General features: G+C 41.6%; 1 protein-coding gene across 1 annotated transcript in view; it reads right to left on the reverse strand.

Annotated features, from left to right (window-relative positions):
* Positions 1–4135: 4135 nt before the first annotated feature.
* The window catches only part of LOC123977718 (glycogenin-1-like), a 36175-nt gene continuing 27605 nt past the window's right edge, over positions 4136–12705 (reverse strand). Inside the window, exons 8-9 of the mRNA XM_046060633.1 lie at positions 8364–8440; positions 4136–4277 (exon numbers count right to left, since the gene is read on the reverse strand). Coding sequence (XP_045916589.1) covers positions 4136–4277; positions 8364–8440 — 219 coding nt within the window. The remainder of the gene's footprint in view (positions 4278–8363; positions 8441–12705) is intronic.

Consider the following 12705-nt stretch of genomic DNA (forward strand, 5'->3'; position numbering starts at 1 on the left):
TATGTAGACTGAGGTTAAAAATGACTTGCATAAAAATTACACTTTTTCATGCAGCGGTCATGCAGCAGTCCAATTACATGAAAGGGTCTCTGCTAAATTGATTCTTTGTTTGATTAAAAAGTAGTGTTTACTACTGCTGTAGGTGTATGCAACATCTACATCAAGTTACTTTTGGTATTACTAGAATTAAAAGAGAGTAACTATCTGACGGTTACTGGTACTACTAGAGGATGGTAAGAAATTCTGACATGGAGACAAGTACTTTAAATATGTATGTTTCAATGCTATTATTTATTGTGTGTAGTTTAAACAAACTCCACGCTCAGAGTCAAACCAGTGAATGTATCTCCTAACAACTCCAGTGTGTCTCACAGCCTGATGCCTCTTATTCCTCTAAGCCATAGAGCTCCATTGTTGTACAGAAACAATTAAACCTATAAGGGAGCCTCACTGCTACACTGGCTGACATCAACTTCATCACCATGAACACACAAGCTGTAGTTTATTCTGACCCACACACACCATTCTGCTGCTCTAAATACTCATTAGAGCACCACATGTGGATTCATCCACCCCTAAAAATAGTCCCCAACAAATGCTCTATTGCCTCCTGTTTGATTAACATTTGATAAAAACTACACTGGCGACCTGTTTACTGAGCTGTTTTAAAGATTTACGTCATCAGTATGAACCCATGTGCTTGGAGCAGAGAGCCGTAGAATTAAAAATCCACTTGACAAAAAGAAAACCACAGTACTGTAAAATAACTTGTACTGTCATGTCAGCAGGTTGCCTGCTAATTGGAAGATCGACAGTTCAATCTCAGGCTCCTCCAGTCTGCCTGTCAAAGTGTCCTTGGGCAACATACTGAACCCCAAATTGCTGCGGTGTATGAGTGTGTGTGAATGTTAATTGCTGTTTCTGATGAGTAGTTGGCACCTTAGTGTATGAATGTGTCTGAATGGGTGAATGTGATGTAGTGTAAAGCTCTTTCAGTGGTCAGAAAACTAGAGAGGCACTATACAAGTACAGTCCATTTATCATTTACCACCATGTTATGTCTATCATGCCAATTTTCAGCTGGTACTGTACACTGATTTTGTTGTACTGACCAGAAGTGGTTTCTAGCGTTTTGATAGTTAGTTCATAGCTGAGATTATTGACAGTGACAAAGCCCTGTTAACCCCGTGACTCACTGAACCTTCTCACGGTTCATTTGAATCCATCACCCTACAACTGAACGGCCCTATTCCACCCTAGTCCACCCAAGCCCAATACTGACTTTATAAATGAATTTGCTGCTTTTCTCACATTTATTTGCTCACTCTCGCCTAATGTAATACTGATTGGGGATTTTAATATACATATGGACAATACCACTAATGCATACACAAGGGAATTTCCATCTTGCCTGGACAGTTTTGGATTGGAGCAACATATTCACTTTCCCACTCACTCCAAAGGTCATGTTTTGGACTTGGTATGCTGCTCTGGTGTTGCACTGCGGCTGACCTCCCCATTTCTGATCACAATCATTTCTTTTAATATCAACTTAACACTGTCTATTCTCTAGTGAAATTGACTGCCTCGCCAGTATAAACTGTTTTTCCAACCTTGATGAACTGGTTTCTCACTACAACGATGGCCTTCAAAACATTTTAAATTCTCTGGCTCCTTTAAAAACCTGGACTGTTTCCTTCACCCATTCTGCCCCATGGTTTACATCAGAACTACGCCAAATGAAGGTAAAAGGTCGTCGCCTGGAACACCTTTACAAGAAAACTGGACTAAATGTACAAAAAACACATTCTCCACTAAGGACGTTCTTTCTACAGCCAAATACACCTATTATGCAGGTATAATTAGTTCAGGCGAAGGAAACACCAGAGCCCTGTTCTCCATGGTCAACAACCTACTACTGGTGTGGTGATGGCGCAATGGATAAGACTATACCTTTGGTGTGAGAGACCTGGGTTCAGTACCCCACTGTGACCCATCCACCAATGTGTTCCTGAGTAAGACACTTAACCCCTAGTTGCTCCGGAGGCATGTGACCTCTGACATGAATAGCAATTGTAAGTCACTTTGGATAAAAGCTTCAGATAAATGTATGTAATGTATTACAACCACCGGACTCTCTCGTGCATCATCTGTGCTCAACTGCTTAGTGTAACTCGTTAATTTCATTTTTTAATGCCAAAGTACACAGGATTCACCAGCAACTGACTACTTACACCTCTCACAGTCTGTCTTTTTCAGTTCTCCCGACACCTCTTTCTTGTTCATTTTCAAGTTTCTTGCTTCCCTCTGTTGCTGAAATATTGGAAATTATTAGAAATTCGAAACCAACTACTTGTCAGCTTGACCCTCTTCCTACCATCTTAGTAAAAGCCTGCTCACCCTCTCTCTCTTCCCAAATAACTACCATTATACATTTCTCTCTCACCTCTGGTATTGTTCCCTCATCTCTAAAATCAGCTGCAATAACTGGTCACATCCCGCATTGATTATTGTAATTCTCTTCTCGCTGCTCTTCCTCTCAAATACATAGATAAACTTTACCAGAACCCCTTCTATTAATCATATTACTTCTGTCCTTCAGCAGCTTCATTGGCTCCCAGTTAAATACCGCATTGATTTCAAGACTCTGCTTCTGACCTTCAAGGCCATTCACAACCTCGCTCCTCTGTACCTCACTGACCTCCTTCACATTAACACACCCACCTGTACTCTTAGGTCTTCTTCTTCTATTCACCTCACTGTACCTCCTGCTAGTTTGACCACCATGGGGTTCAGAGCCTTCAGCCGCTCTTCCCCTTGTCTCTGGAACTCTCTTCCACCAGACATCCGCAACATTGACTTTCCATTTTTAAATCCCGCCTGAAAACACATCTTTTTAAACTGGCATATCCCACGTGATGACTCTTTCTCTTTCTTAGTTGTTATGTACCCTGATTTTATGCACTGTAATTATAGTTGTTAATGTTATCGATTTATTGCTGGACTGTTTTATTATGTTTTGTGAGGTGACCTTGACCCCGTGACCCTGTACGCAGGATAAGCGGTTGACGATGGATGGATGGATGGAGGTGACCTTGAGTGTTTAGAAAGGTGCCTATAAATAAAATTTATTATTATTATTATTATTATTTATTTTATTAAAAATTGTGTTGGTTTCAGTCTCAATGTCCCCATGAGGGTGGGTGGGAGAGGTATACTGTACATCACAAGAGACATTTTAGCGCAGTGGTCGGCAATAGGCGGACCGCGGGCCAGAACAGGTGTTCTGTCGTTATATGCTACCTAGCGAGATGGGCTACTTGGCAGTTCTTTGCATGGCTAATGGTTAGAGTTAGGATTAGACATTAGCAATTTGCATTAAGGTAGCATTTTTCGATAAGGAAGCATAAATCGTTAAATCGCCTGCTGCCACATTGCTTTGATAGCACAAAAATAAAAAATAAATTGATAGCGGCTGGTGCTGAAAGAGATCTCAGTCATGACAGCAACAGTTACTTTCACAATCACTTCCTCTTAAGTGACTGTGCCTCCAAAATAAAAGAACCAGAACGTTTTTTGCAGCAATGCTTTATGTTGAGTTTATTAAGAGCTTTTACTTTGAAGAGTTCTAAAGGGCATTCAAAAGAGACTCTGGCTTGCTTGACACACCTCTGAAAAAGCCATCAGTAAACGTGGGATTAGATTCCCCTGAACTTCCTCAGCATCCATAGGTTTATGAATACAGATCAAACGCCAGGACGCGCGCACACACTGCAGCCACTTTATTGTGAGCATGTGCAAAAGTGTCCTGGGAGAAAAGAAAATCTACAGTTATTTGGAATCGATCTTTCAACCTTCCCATCAGGAGTCCCAAACAGTATCGACTGAGCTAAACCTGCACACGAGTATACATGGATCTGAAATAATTTGATTTTGTTCTAGCCCGCCATGTAACGGCTTGAAAAAAATTTGTCCCGATGCCAGACTTATTTGCTGACCCCTATTTTAGAGGATATATAAGGACTTTGACATCAATCTCAGCCCCAGTGTCTTGATATTACCACTAGGTGTCAAAAGTCATACACATATGGACTTCAAAGATAAACAGATGCGTATTTTTGGGTTACAGAGTTGCTCATGTGGGTGATCTGTTAATCCAGGAAGCGGTCCAGCATCCTCTGGATGTTTTGGAAGGCGTCTCTTCCCAGGTAGTCAGCCTGCCCGGCCTCCCACAGCCTGCGATGCTCCAGCCTCTCTGCCTCAGTGTCTGCAGCCCTCTGCCATGATGAAGAGGGAGAATAACAGATTAGTCTTCAAAGCGAATTTATCACAAGAAACATCAAACCCTCTATGCAGGCTGAATTTTTGGGTTCTAGTTTCAAGCTCTAAGAATTTGCAGTTGAGCATATACAATTTCAGAAAAGCCAGGTTGTCAACATTCTATATTAATTATTCATTAATATGCTTATGTTATGACCACTTTCAACCAACCTATGCCTTATTGAGCTTGGAAGGAAGATTTCTAACAAGGCACCTTTGTATCATTTCAAATAAATGCTTTATTAATGGTAACAAATAATTAAACTATTAATAGATATGTGTTGAGGAAGAGCAGCTTTTGATTACATTATAATTAAAGGGGCTGTATATAGTTTTTCAATGAAATCACTTATAAATAAATAAAATATTTACTGCCTTTTTGTCAATGGTCTGTAAGCTCACTTAGAAATGAAGCAGCCACTATTGTGCTTTTAATGTGAAAGTACAGGGTTGGTATGTAGCTGCATGCGTGCTCCCGAGGCTCACATATATAGGATATCATATAACATAGGATATTTAAATGCAATAGCTACAGATTGCCTGAAAGCCTTATTGTATTATATTCTATAAATTTTTATATTTTGAATTGTCACCTGCTCCCTGAATGTTGTGTTTCCCTTTACATAAATGAAGTCCCCTCCACCTTTAAAACTGAAAAAATGCTCTTGCATTTCAAGAAATCTACCCCATAATGCAAGATGAAAGTCTCTGAGTTGACACACAGTTTATGGAGGGACACATATAGGTTTCCCAATTTAGGCTGTGATGTGGAGGTTGACAAGTATGCTGATCACACTTATTCATTATTGACCAAGATTACTGACTTGGCTGTTCATCTATACATGCTAAAATTGTGAGTTTGGCTGCTGAACGTTTAAAACAATTCCTGCGGATAGAGGAGTGATAAGCCCAACCGCTGCGGTGGACTTTTAGGATTGGGCAGCGTGGTGGGGGCACCAATTTAAAATCTCGCATTTGGTTCCAACATTGTCACTGTCATCAGTGACAATGTATTACTGTATCAAAGTATTACTGTAATGGTTCAGTGGGAATTTACCTGACTTTCCAGCTTGTTGTGTGAATATGTCTCCCTGTCTGTCTATAGCCGCTTTCACACTGCCTTTTTCCTGGAGTAATGTGCCAAGATGCGGCTCGCTGCGCTGTATGAACCGGGACGTTGGTGGAAACAGAGCCTGACACTGTCTGGGTGAAAAGCCACCGCTGGCATGCCAGTGTTTCCACGTCGTTTGTGGGATCTCTGTATGAAAGCGGTTGTGTATTGGATTTAATCGCTCATGAGTTCAAGCCTAGGGTTCGCGCACGCGTAACAGAACACGTTGCAATCTTAAAACCGTACTGATAGTGGACACTGAAAACTACATATTGCCCCTTAAATAATAATAATTACATTTATAATTTTGGACTTGATCAACTATCAAAAAACATTTATTAATGACTTTTTTAGTGATCTATAAAACATTATTAAATGATCATCCAGATGAAGACAAGCCTGTAACATAAGCCCAATATGCATTGTGTGAAAGGCAGTTTGGAGAAGATGGGCTCTAACGGATTACATTTTTTTTTATATACAGTCTATGGTACATGTACGTGTTTCTGTAAAAACACAAAGCTAGAAAGGGACATGTAGCTAATATTGATTGGCGTTTACAGTCGCCTATAGCACCGAATATGTGTTTCGCCCTCACCCCGTCATGCAGACTCTGTACGGACTGGTTCCAACTTTCTCAGTGAGTGAACACGGCAGCTGGACCGAGATCGAGCACAGGCTCCGAGACCAACAGAGGCCAGTTTGACCACTGGGAATACAGTCCCGACGTGGTTTTCTTGGCAGGTTTGGCTCAGGGCTGAGTAAGCTAACTAGCCACAGATAACGTTACAGGCAGATAGGCTACAGTTAGCGGTTTAGCACAAAGTAAAGCTATCCATGAAGAAGCTCTGTGTAAATCATCTCAGTACTGGATTCCCTGTTGGTCTCTGAGGCAGTGTTCAGTCCTGTTTATGCTGTGTTCACTGCTGAGCAAGGTTTCGCTGCCCGCTTGCCCGGCTCTGGTTCCCTATCAGGCGCTGCTCCCCTCTATCATTCCCTGTTGGCTTCCCCCCGCCCCTGTCCTGAAAACCTTCAGCGCTTGCGTAAAGGTGTAAACACCTTTATACAGTCTATGGTAAACACAAATACTCCCCCGGTGCTCTGAGCTCCCAGTACTGACCATAGACTGTATAAAACAATGGAGTAGCGTCCGTGACGTCACCCGTTGGTTTCTGAAGAGCCGTTTTAAAGCTCAAAATTCGCGGAGCCGGCCAGCGCCATCTTGGCAGTGCGTCACGGCGCGTCACTCCCGGATAACCAAAAGTGGGCAAAGAGGCAGGTCGTGGGTGGAACAAAGGTGCCTGGCTGCTGAAACCCTGCCCCCTAGCTCGATGTGACCGAGTTAGCTCAGGCTACTTAGCTAATGCTAAATGCCACTCTGCATTAGCAGATGTAGCTTCTACCTGGGGCTTGTCTGGTTGTAGTCTGGTTGGCCGCATCGTTATCAGCTTGGGCGTTACTGGAGGTAAGTTAACCTGAAACTATACAGCACTTCACTTAACAAGTAACTATTTCTGTTATTTAGGTTATACTACACAAGGTTTAAAATGCTTCAACGTGTTTTAATATATAAATGTGGGAATTTGCCACACTAGATTATGTGGAGACTAACGTTAACGATACCATGAATCAGCATTTATTGTTATAGCTACGTGACATTTGACAGCTGATATTACATTGTCTGTCTTCAAAGGACAACAAAAAAACATATTGTTGACTATTTTTATTGACTGTCATCTATATATCGAGGTGTTGCTCCCTTTTCTCTCAAATGTGACATAATAGTACTGTCACCCAAACTGAGGCATCTTTTTTAGTTAACTTTATATTTTATATTAACTACTTGCAACATTTATTACTCATTTATTTTCCTCCCAGAGTCACCCTGTGGATCAGATGTCCCACCTGGTTCCAGACAGCTGCAGAAAGCATCCTCAGTATGCTGGACATGATCAGCATATGAGGCCGTGGACTGACAGGGAAAGGCCTTCTCCCCTTCTGTTCAGTTCTACATTTAGTTTTAAATGTTGTCCATATGTGCTTTTTATGCACATTTAAACATTTTTTATAAATTGTTTCACACTGAAATAAATTCTCTATATATTTACACTCATTTTGTCTTTACTATTGACTGAAAATGTTAAATGTCACTCTGTCAGTTCCAAGGACAAGTTAATTATACAACACAGATAAAATATCAAACATTAAAGTTGAACTCTTGCTAAGAAACATCAGTCTAGTAAAAATTGAAAATGCTCCCAAAAATGTTTCATGGTTCACATATTGAAAAGTAATTATGCAGTGTATTTCTGTCTGTGCAGGAGTATTTTCACTTTCTACCTTATACTTTAAGATAAATAAGGAGTCAGTACCAGAAGCTGAATAGTTTTTTAGAGTGCCTTGTTTGCTGCTCTGATTTAAGTCTAGTTTAAACACAGAAGAACGAGCACACATCCAAACCAACCTGTGGGTAAGTGATGAAACAAAGAATCACCTGCACAGAGTAACAATGAATCCCACTAGGTGGTATCATTAATTGTGATGATGCAAACTGAGGTCTTAGATTCTGAGGTCTATCGAATGCACCTTTGGTAAATAGGTGCATCTCTACAAATGTTAGATCACACTATATTCATAAACTGATAAATGAAGAATGATTTTATTTTAAGTAAATTTAGTCTGATACATTTTATATATATATAAAAAAAGCAAAAGTTTAACACATTAAAATCATATCTTGCATTCATAAAAACATCAATATTGAAAAGTGTTTCGTATGACCTGAAGTAATGTATTGCAACAGTAAATATAATGACAAAACCTATAGGAACCCAGTGTCATAATTTGAAACCAGCAGAGTCCAGGTGTTAAAGTAATAGAAAAACAAAAGGCTGAACAAAGCAGTAAGCTGCCGGATCTGGCAGGGCCACACTGGAAGCTGGGACATCTGTAGAGCTGGAATCTGGTGCTTCTCATCTGATATGATGCTGCCATCAGTTCATCTGGCTCCTGTAAACACAGCAATGACAGAAAGTTACTGACAGCCTCTTCCCAACTGCTATAAACCTACTGAACTCTGCGATCGCCTCAACATGATAACCTCTCTGGCATGTAACAGTAATTATGGCAATATACAGTGGATAGAAAAAGTCTACACACCCTTGTTAAAATGCCAGGTTCTTATGATGTAAAATAATGAGACAAAGATAAATCATGTCAGAACTTTTCACCTTTAATGTGATCTATAATGTGAACAATTCAATAGAAAAACAAATTGAAATCTTCGAGGGGGAAAAAAAAGTATTTTTGGGTAGGAGTCTATTAGCATGGCACATCTTGACAGGCAATATTTGCCCACTCTCCAAATCTGTCAGATTGCGAGGACATCGCCTGTGCACAGCCCTCTTCAGATCACCCCACAGATGTTCAATTGGATTCAGGTCTGGGCTCTGGCTGGGCCATTCCAAAACATTAATCTTCTTCTGGTGAAGCCATGCTTTTGTGGATTTGGATGTGTGCTTTAGGTCGTTGTCGTGCTGAAAGGTGAACTTCCTCTTCATCTTCAGCTTTCTAACTGACGCCTGAAATGTTTGTGCCAAAATTGCCTGGTATTTGGAACTGTTCATGGAATAATAATAATTCCCTCCACCCATGCTTCACTGTGGGTATGGTGTTCCTTGGGTGATGTGCAGTGTTGTTTTTGCGCCAAACATACTTTTTGGAATTATGGCCAAAAAGTTCTACCTTGGTTTCATCAGACCATACCACATTTTCCCACATGCTTTTGGGGGACTTGATGTTTGTTTTTGCAAACTTCAGCTGTATGTTTTTCTTTGTAAGAAAAGGCTTCCAGTCAGTACTTGGCAGAAAATCCTGCAGTTCCTTTAATATTGCTGTAGGCCTCTTGGAAGCCTCCCTGACCAGTTTTTTTTTTCGTCTTTTCATCAATTTTGGAGGGACGTCCAGTTCTTGGTAAGGTCACAGTTGTGCCATATTTTCTTCACTTGGTGATGACTGTCTTCACTGTGTTCCATGGTATATCTTATGGTTTGGAAGTTCTTTTGTACCCGTCTCCTGACTTATGTCTTTCAACAATGAGATCTCTCTGATGCTTTGAAAGCTCTCTGCGGACCATGGCTTTTGCTCGGAGATGCAACTAAGAAAATATTAGGAAAACCCTACTAGAACAGCTGAACTTTATTTGTAATTAATCAGTCACTTTAAATGATAGAGGGTGTGTAATGACTTCTAGTTAACCTGAGTTTGAATGTGACTGGTTAATTCTGAACACAGCCACATCCCCAGTTATAGGAGGGTGTGCACACTTATGCAACCAGGTTATTGTAAGGTTTTTCTTTTTCATTTTTCCCCTCGAAGATTTCAGTTTGTTTTTCTATTGAATTGTTCACATTATAGGTAACATTAGAGGTGGGAAAAGTTCTGACATGATTTATCTTTGTCTCATTATTTTACATCATAAGAACCAGGCATTTTAACAGGGGTGTGTAGACTTTTTCTATCCATTGAACAATACACTGTTTACTCATAAGTGTAACATTAATCTTGCTGCTGGACACCACTTTACCAGTCAAGTCGGCTCTTATTGTATATTCATTATTTTGCTCTTATGTTAAAATGCTGTTGAACTGGTACTACTTGACATATATTTATAGAATTGTAATGCACCTTTGTTTTGTCACAAAAGTAATCTGCTACACAACAACAAAACAGTGTCTTGAATGTAAGCAGGGCATGACAGGTTAAAAATACATGCAGCTGGAGAGACAAACTCAGAAGCGGCTGTCATACAGCTGATTTCTCTCCATTTCTAATATTACTATAACGTTACCCATCTCATTAACACGGGCATTACAGCCCACCTAAGTTACCTGTCTTTACTGACACAACAACCGCTCCCACTGCCGCTTCCCCTCAACCCTCAGCCCCGTTGTCCCTCAGTCCAGGTATAGCCACTTATTCTAGTGACACAGTGACTCTGTTACATTAACTTTAATGTTACTTATCCAAATCTGACAATGCCTCTTTGGCAAGTTTACCGTTTACATTAAGTTAACGTCACATAACGTCACCTAACTGACAAGATGGGCCATTAACGTTACTTTACTAACGTTACTTACCTTCTAACAGACGCCTTTTGTTCCAAAGTGTTTTCACCATAAATTAAAACACTTCTCTAATACGTTTTGATGTCTGGGCTTGATTCTTTATAAACTGCAGTTAGCAGACTCCTGTTATTTAAGCATCGTTACCAAAGCTTAAAGCTGGCTATTAGCTAGTTAGGTAACGTTAGCTCCTGCGATGGACTGGCGACCTGTCCAGGGTGTACCCCGCCTTTCGCCCGATGCCAGCTGGGATAGGCTCCAGCCCCCGCGACCCTGTCGCAGGATAAGCTGTTGACGATGGATGGATGGTAACGTTAGCTAAGCTAACAAGCTAAAGTTATGTACCCATACCTGCTAATTATTGTAAGACATAGTTAAAATACTAAAATTTCACTCACCAACTGGAGCACAGGCTCGTGAGGGTTCTCTTTCTCTCCAATAAATCCCCAAGCCTGCCATTATTCATCCGGTAACTGCATGAAGAAATGTCAAAAACGGTCCCACAGAGCGGAGCTGACGACCTCAATAGCTGTGTCTCAATTCAGGGACCGCATCCTTCGAAGGCTGCATTTGAAGACCGAATACGTCACAGTCGATGCGACTAGGCTGTCCCATATCGAACGCTCCTTCAAATGCAGCCGACAAATGCAGCCTTCTTTTCGTCCGTTTGGAGGATCCAACAGCTGGATCCTTCGCAACCCCAGGTATCCTGACATTAATTGCGCGCCGGTTGATTGTCCCAGCGTAAATAATGGCGTCGGCTGTGGCTGTGGAGTTGAGCCCCCCGGATTTTACCTATAAATGTAAGTATTGGATTTCAACTCACTTCAAAAGCCAACTATATAAATGTAAAAATAATTAAAGCTGCAAGCAGCGTTGGGCGGGCCCTCGCACTTGCAGCGCGTCCGGGTGTGAGCCGGCCCCGTTGCATATTCTGGAGCTCTGCCGGTGCGGCTGTGAATTTGCTACGCGGTTCCGACGCCGCATGAAGGTGTTATATGTCACTTCCTGTGTCCCCTATGTGGAGCTACATAGCACTTGCCGCTATGAATATAAATCGGTATTGGTGTGTAGATGTCTGCGGGGTGGGAGAGTTATCAAGTACGTAAAGTTTTGTTCAGATGTGAGCATGTACACTGAAGTTACAACAACTTCCTGTGTCATGGCGAAGACTTGATATTTGACGCCACGCCACGGACACGCCCATTGACGAAAACTCACAGATAGCACAACTTTTCATCTTCAATGCCTTTAGAAGGCACAGCACAAATTTGAAGTCGGTCGGACTAAATCCCTAGGAGGACTTCGTCAAAGTACGGAGTGTGTAAATCATCCAAAATTTGACGTAAAATTCAAAATGGCCGACTTCCTGCTGGTTTTAGGGCATCGCTCCAAGAGGCTTTTTTGTGCGTCTGGACAAGATACACGTACCACAGAAAATTCGTGCACGTAGGTGAAACATCCAAAATCATCCAAAATTTGACGTAAAATTCAAAATGGCCGACTTCCTGCTGGTTTTAGGGCATCGCTCCAAGAGGCTTTTTTATGCGTCTGGACAAGATACACGTACCACAGAAAATTCGTGCACGTAGGTGAAACGTGCGGCGGGGGCTGCTTTGTTAAAAGTCACTTCCTGTTGCCAGCAGGTGGCGCTATGACTGTAGGTGAATGTCAGCATGTACATGTGTTCAGGGCGTGACTCTCATCCTACATGTACAGTTTGGTGCAGATGTGAGCATATACACTGAAGTTACAACAACTTCCGTGTCATGGCGAAGAGTTGATCTCTGACGCCACGCCACGGACACGCCCATTGACGAAAACTTGCAAATAGCACAACTTTTCATCTTCAATGCCTTTAGAAGGCACAGCACAAATTTGAGGTCGGTCGGACTAAATCCCTAGGAGGAGTTTGTTAAAGTACGGAGTGTGTAAATCATCCAAAAATGGCCGTAAAATTCAAAATGGCCGACTTCCTGTTGGGTTTAGGCTATGGCTCCAAGAGACTTTTTTGTGCGTCTGGACAAGATACACGTACCACAGAAAATTCGTGCACGTAGGTGAAACGTGCGGCGGGGGCTGCTTTGTTAAAAGTCACTTCCTGTTGCCAGCAGGTGGCGCTATGACTGTGGGTGAATGTCGGCATGTACA

Source organism: Micropterus dolomieu, linkage group LG01, assembly GCF_021292245.1.
Source record: "Micropterus dolomieu isolate WLL.071019.BEF.003 ecotype Adirondacks linkage group LG01, ASM2129224v1, whole genome shotgun sequence".
Classification (NCBI taxonomy): Eukaryota; Metazoa; Chordata; class Actinopteri; order Centrarchiformes; family Centrarchidae; genus Micropterus; species Micropterus dolomieu.